This window comes from Phaseolus vulgaris, chromosome 8 (assembly GCF_051622355.1).
Source record: "Phaseolus vulgaris cultivar YP4 chromosome 8, ASM5162235v1, whole genome shotgun sequence".
In the NCBI taxonomy this organism is placed as follows: domain Eukaryota; kingdom Viridiplantae; phylum Streptophyta; class Magnoliopsida; order Fabales; family Fabaceae; genus Phaseolus; species Phaseolus vulgaris.
The window spans coordinates 47,989,828-48,000,303 of record NC_143505.1 but is presented as its reverse complement, the minus strand read 5'-3'; the positions used below and the strand labels follow the sequence as shown (position 1 = coordinate 48,000,303).

Below are 10,476 nucleotides of genomic sequence, written 5' to 3'. Positions count from 1 at the left end.
CTCTTCCTTGTTCTTCTAACATATTGCGAGGGAGAATGAGATAGGATTCTGTGAACTATTTTGTTAGAGAGCTAAATAAAAGAAGGTTGCTTAAAGTGACATTTTTGAGTAAAGAATAACTAACAAATCTAATTTAGTTTGAGAATCCATTCTTATGTTCACAAGATGAAATAATTAATGCATTAAATGACAATGATATACAAGTTTGAGATCGAAATTGAGTTAAAGTTAATTATTTTTGTAATTATGTTTTTAAATAGGCTTTAATGACCTTATTTTTAAGTCATATAATATTGTTGTAGTCTAATAATATATTGAAGATAAGATATTTAAGGTATATATTAAAGATATTATGTCATGCTGCTAAAATTTATCTTTTTAAAAAAAAAATATATATACATAATAACTCATTATACAATAATAATTTTTTTTAAGACAATTAAATGGGTATCTTTATAGACGTAACTTACAAGGAAAAAACATATTTAACATTGAAAATTTTCCTAAATAATTAAATGAATATTATTTCAATATTTTAGAAAGATGAATTAATTAAAAATGCAATAAAAGGAAAAAATATTAAAAAGTTTGTATGGGGCACAAGTTTTAGAAAGATGGATAATTATTTTCTGTGTACATAATATGTAGCCAAAAGAACTTAAATAGGAAATGAAGCAGGTGTAAGTAATTTTTAACCTTATAAACTTTTCAAAGTATCTTTCTCAAACAAAAACCACACTTATACATCTAAACTTAGTTGACAGAGAAAGTGGGCCAGGAAAAGATCCGAACCCGACACACACAAAAACAAATAACAATAACTAAAATATTTTCTCTTATTTTTTAGAGCTACAATAATATTTTATTGATGGCAACAAACCCAACCAAAACACGCGGTGTTAAAATTGAACAAGATTACCAAAGTGGCGTCGCAGTTTCAGGAAATTGAAATTCAATCTGAAACGCCCCGTCACCGTTCCAACCTCCGAAGAATTTCGATTGAACGGGGTGTTCTCAATTTCAAAGCATTGTCACCAATTTTTCTCCTCAATTCAATTTTAATCCAACTTAGGTTTATTTTTTCTTAGATCTTTCGTTTTGGATCCGCCATTATAATCGTCGATTTGGGGAAAATTCAAGCATGGAAGGCATAATGAGCAAGCTCCGCAACCTCGATGCTTACCCTAAAATCAACGAAGATTTCTACAGCCGCACGCTCTCCGGCGGCGTTATCACCCTCGCTTCCTCTATCATCATGCTTTTGCTCTTCTTCTCCGAGCTCCGTATGCTTCTTTTCATCGTCGTTTTCTTTCTTCTTTTGTCGTTTTCGTTATCCAAACTCATTCTCGTGTTTGCACTGCCTCCAGGGTTGTACCTCCAGTCGGTCACCGAGACCAAGCTTGTTGTAGACACTTCCAGAGGCGAAACGCTGCGTATAAACGTAATCGCTAACTTCCTCTCCTTTCCGTTTAACGGTTAATTTGTTTGTTTATAAATAATTATTAGCAATTAACTGGACTTTGTCGTTTTGATGCTGAAAGTGCAGTTTGATGTCACGTTTCCTGCGCTTCCGTGTTCCATACTTAGTCTCGATGCCATGGATATCAGCGGAGAGCAGCATCTAGACGTTGTATGTATTGTTAAAATTATGAACTAAAAATAAACAAGTGATTTTTACTTTTTTTTAAAAATTTTGCTCGAGCTGCAGAGGTAGGTGTTTTGCTTTTCGTGCGTAATTTCATGGTTTGTGACAATGTTTTTTATCTTTCGCTGTGTAACTCTCAGAAACATGATATAATCAAAAAGAGATTAGATTCTCACGGCAATGTGATTGAAACGAGGCAAGAAGGAATTGGCGCTCCCAAGGTAAACAATACAATTATGTTCGTTTGGATATTCGTAGTTTTGTAATTCATGCGTTTATATTTGAGGGTTAGTTACTGTGGTAGTAACCGACATTGAGCTTTTAAATTGAGGTGCGGTTTTGTCATTACCCTTTACATTACTGGAAATTGTGAGGAAATGTGGCTGATCTGGCCCCAATTGCGGTGGTGTAAACCCAAAATCGTTTACTTGCGGCCTAAAATGGCATCAGGTTGCTGTAAATTCAAGATCATTGACGAGCAGTCAAGTGGTCGTTGACCATATTTTAAAACCATGATTGACACATTAAGCTTTAGGAGGCCTGGGTGACCAAACACATTTTAAAGGGAGTTTTTCCTTTAGAAAATGAGCTTGTAACAGAAGTCACTTATCTTGTTTCCTTCCAGAATTAGATTCATTTTTTGCATTTCTTAAGATTAGATCAGTAGTGCCCTATCTATATTTCTTCTTAAATTATGGTTTTACGTTACGTTATGGTAGAGAATTTCACAATTTATAAGATATTCAAATACATTGAATTTGAATTGATTTTATTTTAATCTGTTTCATTTTTAAATGTTTTGTTTATAATAAGGCAATTCAAATTGATTGAGTTTTAATTGTGTTTTTTGGAAAAATGTATTGCCATTACTATAAAATACAAATAATTAAGTTATTAAATAATTAATAATTCAAAAATATCAATATTGATGATATTGTTCTTAGTTGATGTTATTTTTGGGTCAAAGTTTGGTAAGCATTTTTCAATGGACATTGACAACTTTTTTTTTAATTGATGTTGGCCGAGATTGTTTTCTATTGATGTCGATCACAGTTATTTAGGATATATTAATTGCAAAATATGTTTTTTTAGCTTACATCAGTAATAAATTAACTCCAATAATTGTTCAAAAAATAACATAATCAACTTCAGTCTTGAAAGAAATCTTTGTTGACATTTATTAATAAATAATGTTAAGATTATGACACTCAAGCCTTAGTCAAACGAACAATGTCTAAGTGTTAGTAAAACTGAAGATGTCCAAACCAACATTAAGTTGAGGAAAAAATATGAAGATAAGAGACATACATGTGAAAATATGAGGAATTTCAAATTTTCTAATTTTTAGTAATCTAATTACTATTATAAAATTCTAAAATTTCAATTTCTTTTGAAACTCCTTACCTTCTTAAAATTCCCTATCCAAATGTCTTCCTTGCTTGCCTTAATTTTGGAGCATTTTATTCATTTAACTTTTTATTTGATCAGATTGAAAAGCCCTTGCAAAGACATGGAGGCAGGCTTGAGCACAATGAGACTTATTGTGGTTCCTGTTTTGGTGCTGAAGCGGTATGCCTGGTTTAAAATTATGCTTTATAGGGATGTGTTGATTTAATGCTTTGTGTATATCTTGTTTTCTAGAGAGAAGAAAGTGGAAAATTTTCATTTATAACTACATTGCTTAGTAAGAAACCTTGTATTTTATTTCACTGCTTTTTTGAATTCAAAAACAGAAACCGTCATATATTTGTTCTGGATAAACAATTTTGAAATTTCAACTTGGTGTCATTATTAGTCAAGCCCATGTTTTTCTTCCTTTCATTTAATATCTTTGGTTTCCTACTCAGGCATCATAATGGTGGAATTGGATGAATCTTTGTTTGAAACGTTCTTAGTATAATAAATTAAATGCTTACCTGAATCTTGGGTAATTTATGTTTGCAGTCAGATGATGATTGTTGTAATTCCTGCGAGGATGTTCGTGAAGCATACCGTAAGAAAGGATGGGCACTTTCAAACCCAGATTTAATTGATCAGGTTTGTCCTTATGGCATCTTGACCTCAAATTTAAGATTATTCCTGAGGATATCACATTATTTTATTTATTGATATATATGAAAATTTCCTCTACAAGCAGTGCGCATACTTTCAATTTATGAGTATGAAGTTCTCAAAGTGCACTTTTTTCAGTTCACAATTATATTAATTAACAGGTTATTTATCTGAATAAGTTAAAATTCTATTTGTAGGATCCATTTGAAACTATTTTTCAATTTTAAATTTTCAACTAAAATACTTTCTGCCACATGTAACATGGGCAGCATGGTTTACTTCTTAATTTTCTTTATAGAAGCAACCAGTTTTTCTGACATATATTCTGTATTTCATAGTAACATTGGTTTTGTGAACTGTATAATGAACTGTTAACCATAAACAATCATTACATTTTTGAATCCTTTTACTGTTGATGAGGAGTTGGTCGTCACACTTTAACATACTTGGCCTTTTTTCTGGAACTGGATTATTGCTTGATGCAACAGCACACATGCAATTTGAAATTATGATGTAGAAATTTTTAACACAATAAAGTTGTCAAACTTGGGAGTCTGCAATGGAGCTTCTGCAAATTCCTACATCACAATACTCAAAAAATAATAATTAAAACACCCATCACTGTATCCAAACATAATGTAAACTATATTCATAATAAAAATTCAACATTAAAACTTTATAGTAAAGCAAACTAAAATAACAAAGTATAACAGTACGAGCTAAATCACAACTAAATTCTTAAGGACTATGACCCACAAGTTTCGAAGTTCAAACTATCTATTAGCAACTGATAAACTAAACTTCGGTTGATAGCTCAATACACAAGTAGAGCATTGGGTCACCTTTCAGTATAGAGAGTGTAAAGGTTCCACAATTGATGGACAAATTACAAGAAACAAGGTTAGGAATTTTTGAAAGAGATAGGATAATGGTTCCCTCATAGGATTGCAGCTGGGTGAACCTTGTTATTGATAACGTCTGTTCACCTTTTTGGATTTAGGTTCTCCTAGTCTCTATGTTGCCTTGCAGGCTTGCAACAATGACTTCATCAGAGTATACTTCATCACATTGTTGCAACTGTGTTGAGAGTCCTTGCAGGCTTGCATCTTCATTCACCACATTCATTGTAACTGGGTTCTGGCACAGAAACAGCTCTGGAGTTAAGTTTGTGCCACTGTGAGGTTAAAGGCATGCATTCAAGTTTCATGATGCTGCATTTTTGGTTTTTGAAAGGCACTAAAACATTGTTGTTGTGTCTGGAGGCAGGACATAATTCTAGTACAGACTTGATGATCAATGACCCTCAAACTCTCTAGTCTGTGCAAGTTTACCCGAGTTTGCTCAGAAACAAGTTTGCAAGTGAGTTAACTTGTTTTCCCTGGCTAGAATTGTAAACTTGTACGATTCTACAAGTTAACTCACGAATTAGATGAACATGTAACAACATGTTCATTATATTTCTTGGTTCTATCTGGAGTCCTTTCCAAGGAGAAATGGGTTACGTTAAACCAATCATGTGACTGTAAACCTCCCAAAAGAGCTCATTATGCTTCAGTAGCCAATGCAGCATTGTAGTGAAAGAGGTTGGGTTACAGCTTGATCATTCTCTAGTAAACTGAACTATGAAAGGATTAAGGGTGGTGGATTCGTTAGTGATTTCATTTTCAACATAAATGGAAGGACATGTCTCAATGTTTATTCAAATATAATTGTCTCTATATGCTAATGCTATATGGTTTTTTTCCCTAAATATTTATAGCATGTGTATCTTGTAATATTTCCCTTGGCTGTTTCTTTAATAACTAAGTTTCTTGTACTATGCCCATTCTCTTCTATTTAAATAACTCTTCTTCCAAAGTCAAGTTGTTAATTTAATCCAGCCCCTATTTGGCATGTGATGTGTGTCACATAGTGCAAAAGAGAAGGATTCTTACAAAGAATCAAGGATGAAGATGGCGAAGGATGCAATGTGTATGGTTTCTTGGAAGTAAATAAGGTTGCGGGGAACTTTCATTTTGCCCCTGGGAAAAGCTTTCAGCAATCTGGTGTACATGTGCATGACCTGCTGGCCTTTCAAAAGGATTCTTTTAATGTAAGAGACTATCTGTTATTTTGTATTCCCATTGCTAATTTTTATTGTAATTTGTACTACACATTTTATATCTTATATGAAATATCAAAAGCAACCATATATAATACTGTTATTTTTTGGCAAAAAAATTTCTTCTCACTCCTCTTTTCAAGACACTGACATGCCTATATTTTGTAATACAGTTAAGTCACCACATCAACAGATTATCTTATGGAGAGTATTTTCCTGGTGTTGTCAATCCTCTTGACAAGTGAGCTTTTCATATTCTAAAACCCTCAAATCCAGTAAACTGTTTGTCAAAGTTCACTATTGTGTATATATTCATTGTGACGCACTCTTGATTATCAGTGTGCATTGGATACAAGAAACACCAAGTGGGATGTACCAATATTTTATTAAGGTTAGAATTCTGTATCTCTCTCTACATATACTAATACTAAGTTTTATTAAAGCATATATGTAATTTCCAATATTTTTTTTTGTTTAAATCACTATAATTTCCAATTGTTTGGCTATTTCTATGTCCACTGTCTACTACGGAAAATAAAATGTTTCTGTGAGTTGAGTTGTTATTTCTTCTGATTTCAAAAGTTATATATGAATCAAAAGTGAGTTACAATTGTGAATGTCAGTTTTGATCTTCTGATATATTGGTGAGTATATATTGGTTGACATTATAATATTATATATGAAGCTTAGACAGTGCCCAATTGTTGCATTTTGTGGCAATGTAATATATCTGTAGCTTGCATGTGTTTGAATTCACCAAAATCTCCTGTCTTATTATATCTTCAAATTACCAACGTTGGGTCATTATCTCAATTTGGGGAGAATAGGTATACATGTTATTGGGAGATTGCAGCTTTGATATCAATTTAGCCTCTCTTTTTTGGCTATATCAGTTTATATCTCTTTACTAGCATTTGTGCGTTTGTCATATATTTTACTGGCAGTAGCAATGGTATCCTGAGTATACAATAAGCCGCAAATATTCTTTTCTTTTTTGGCCATGTCAAAGATGTTTACTTCCCTTGTTTTTGAAAATTAAAATTACATGTCGTTTAATTTTGGAAATTGTACCTAACCTTCGTAATGTATTTTTCACTATACAAATTGTACAGATTAGGGTGTCTTGTATGATTTATGTAAAATTAAAAATGCATGTGGTAGAATTTTAAAGTTGGATTTGTGAAGGATGGTATTATCTCCAAAACTGTGAGGGAGGTGATATAAGATCTGTTTGGATGAACTTTTCCACAAGTTCCTTTTAGGAGAGAAATAAAAAGAAAAATTAAAATTAGTTTCTTCATAAACTAAAATTAGCTTATGCATGTGTTAGTTTGTAGCTTCTCTAATTCTTTTTATTTTTAATTTGTGCATAAGCTAATTTTAACTTATGGAGAAATCAAATTCATTTTCTTATTTTTCTTCTTTAGAAGGATTTATGAAAAAACTCGTTCAAACTGACCTATAATTTATTAAGCAAAACTTGAGGTTATTATATTTTATCCTTTTCTGTTTTGGTTTCATTTAGTTTAGTTAAAATTTGCGACAAGGCATGCTTCTTGGGTGAGGTGATGGAAGGGTTTAACACATTACTCTTTGGGGCACTACCAATTTTCAGTGTGGGACCTCTTCTCATGCCTCGATGACCTTCCTTTCCCTTATTGCTAATATTGCTAATGAGCAATGAACTTCATGAACGCCAAAAAAAAATGTTAACTTTGTCAATAACTGATGTAGCATGGTGGTGAGAAATGCCAGCTATCACTGTCAAGGCAAACAGTTAAGCTTTTTGTTTATTTGTTGTTTCACCCATCATTATACAAATTTGCACTTGCTTCGACAATTTATAACTAATATATTGATGTTCTTAATGTTTGTTTACGCTCATTTAGTCATTCCCGTGCTATCCAATCACCACTACTTCGGTTTAGTTTATTTGCATTTCTTTTCTTTTTTTGTATTTTCCATTTCTTGCTACATGCCACATTCTCTGTTTATGCGTCACGACTTGTATTTGGTTACAATGGTTGTATCACTGTCACTAAGAACACTTTTGTACCTGTACTTTTTTTTATCAGCTTGTGAGTTTTGACTATAGAAATATCTTATGATACAATTTTTATTCCTTTCACTTTCGCTGTACCTATTGCAACAGTCAGGGAGAGTGGAGAAAAGGAATATATAGGGTTGCAAGAAACTCTGAAGTTTTGGTCTTTAACTGAGTCGAGAAATGTGTGATCCATATAGACCTTATTGAGATATGACTTTGTTGATGTTGTATTAGACCCTTCTTTTGGGAGATGTGCACCTTTTGTGTTTTCTCTCCGCGAGACATGAAAATACCTTAGCTCCATAATAATATGAAATATTTCATCAAAATGCTTTTAATGAGGACTAATCAAATTTTGCCACTTGTTTTGTTGTTTTTCAGGTTGTGCCGACTGTTTACACTGACGTGAATGGGCATGCTATCCAGTCAAATCAGGTTATTGAGCTTACAATGTTCACTTTCTTGCATTTTTCTTCATTCTTGCTGGTGAAACATAATACTAACTTGAAATGTTTTGACAGTTCTCTGTGACGGAACACTTCAGGACTGGAGATGTGGGCCGTCTGCAGTCCCTCCCTGGAGTTTTCTTCTTCTATGACCTTTCTCCAATTAAGGCGGGTCTTTTACCCCTTATCATAGTTTCTGACTGATGTTAGATAGGGAATATTAGAGTCAATAGTTTTATTTATTGTTTTCTGTCTTCAAGTATTTTTCTTTCATCTCATTTCCCCCTTATACTGGAATAACATTTTGCAGGTTACTTTTACCGAAGAACATGTCTCATTCTTACATTTTCTTACTAACGTGTGTGCTATAGTTGGAGGTAGATATGGATCTTCCACTATTCCTCTTCACTTTTGCATAATTTGGCTTGAATACTGACAAATATCTTTCATTTGTGTGAATCCTGACAGAATCATACTTTGTTGCATCATGCAGGTATTTTTACCGTTTCTGGAATACTAGATTCATTTATTTATCACGGTCAAAGGGCTATCAAGAAGAAGATGGAACTTGGTAAATTTAACTGATGGGTTTTATTTGAGTAAAATTTCAAGCGAATGGTTCTTCAGAGACCGTATATTCAAGAGAAGATCAACTACTGATTGAAATTCCCCTTGGGGGTTCGAGTTCTTCGGTTTCAACAGAAGGATTTTGCCCTTAGATGTTGTCATCAATGAAGGTTGAAATGCTAAGATCATATCATGTGCAACAAATGCCACTTTGCCATGATTAATATCTTTTCTGACAGCTCTGATGTTGTTGAATGTTACGTGCTTTATGGAAAGTAGAGGGGCTTTCATTATAGTCGTACACTTGCTGAAGCATCAAAAGGAAATCCTTTAGGGAAATATAAATCAACAATGATAATCTAAAATGAGATATAACTGTTTAGGTTCTCTTATTTTTTCTTCCTGTTTGGATGTCAATAGTTTTAGTTATTTATCTGTGCGTTTGGTTTATGTTCAGTTCTAAAATCTTAATTATTTCGTCGAAATTTAAAATATAGAAGTTACCTTTCAATAGGTGGGAAAGTTCAGAATTGAAAAATCTAATTGGATTAAGGGAATAACAGATTCAAAAGCCTGTTAAAAATGTTCTACTTGCATTTACTTGGGTGACCTTTGTACAGACCAACCTCAATGATATCTCTCAAAGTGTACACAATAAACTTTCAACCAATCTAACAATGTCATTATGCAAAAAATTCCCATTCTATTAGTAAAATTTACAGTAGATATAAAACGTGTAATTTTAATGGATATTTTTGGGTAATGTGTGGAGGTATTTTAATTATGCACTTATTTTGTTAGGATTATAGTATCTAAATCTGTATAATATTAAAAATTATTTAAAAATTAATTTATTTTTTTATACTTTTTTTTATTTAGATTTATACTATTAAAGTTGCTTTCAAATAAATTAATTTTACTTCAATTTTTAGTGTACAATTTATTTAAATTTAAATTTTTAGAAAAACAAACTTAATTTGTACTAATATTTTCTAATGTAACTTTATTTAAATTATATTTTAAGATGCTTTTTAATACTTTTTAAAATAATTTTATTGAAAATTAATAAAAACAAAAAAGTATGTATTTTAAGTAAATATGTAACGGGTAAGCGAATAGCTGTTATTGTATCAGTTCGATCCATTATCATAGTCATGTTGGTTTTTGTCACCTTCAGCTCAAATATTAATGTTTGTAACATAGACATCTAAATAATTGGACAATTGCTTCTTGCAGCTTTATTTCTTTCTACATTTTCATATATTCTGAGAAATGTGAAAGATATCTTTTCAATGGTGTGTTTAATCCGATTAATGGAATAACTGCATCTACCATGAATTTATCCAAATAACATAGCTTTTGATCACAGTAAATTTTGCAGCTTTCTCAAATACATTATTGTTTCTTTAGGCCTATTCCAGCACAGCTCAAATTTTTCTTGAGGGTAAGGATTGTAAACCTAATTTTATTTGTGTTTACTAATTACCGGTATTTAAAAGAAATTGAAAATATATGAGAAAACTATGGAGATACAAAATGTAATTACTCCATGACCCTCGTAAACTCCCAGTTCACTCGATCCATCACATTTGTAGATGGGATGGGAACGATTAACACC

At 32.1% G+C, this 10,476-nt stretch overlaps 1 protein-coding gene across 1 annotated transcript; it reads left to right on the top strand.

Moving 5' to 3' along the window:
• Window positions 1–838: 838 nt before the first annotated feature.
• On the top strand, window positions 839–9,250 carry LOC137823789 (uncharacterized). The gene is made up of 13 exons (XM_068629060.1): window positions 839–1,283; window positions 1,368–1,441; window positions 1,547–1,630; window positions 1,786–1,866; window positions 3,134–3,214; window positions 3,590–3,682; window positions 5,610–5,789; window positions 5,972–6,039; window positions 6,138–6,189; window positions 8,227–8,280; window positions 8,367–8,459; window positions 8,602–8,668; window positions 8,785–9,250. The coding sequence occupies exons 1-13, from the start codon at window positions 1,142–1,144 to the stop codon at window positions 8,874–8,876; spliced, it is 1,161 nt and encodes a 386-aa protein (XP_068485161.1). The 5' UTR covers window positions 839–1,141; the 3' UTR covers window positions 8,877–9,250.
• Window positions 9,251–10,476: the final 1,226 nt, after the last annotated feature.

Coding starts and splice junctions, on each gene's coding strand:
- LOC137823789 (XM_068629060.1), top strand. CDS start 1,142: ATGGAAGGCATAATGAGCAAGCTCCGCAACCTCGATGCTTACCCTAAA. Junction 1,631..1,785: donor GAGAGCAGCATCTAGACGTT/GTATGTATTGTT, acceptor TGTAACTCTCAG/AAACATGATATAATCAAAAA. Junction 8,669..8,784: donor CGTGTGTGCTATAGTTGGAG/GTAGATATGGAT, acceptor TGCATCATGCAG/GTATTTTTACCGTTTCTGGA.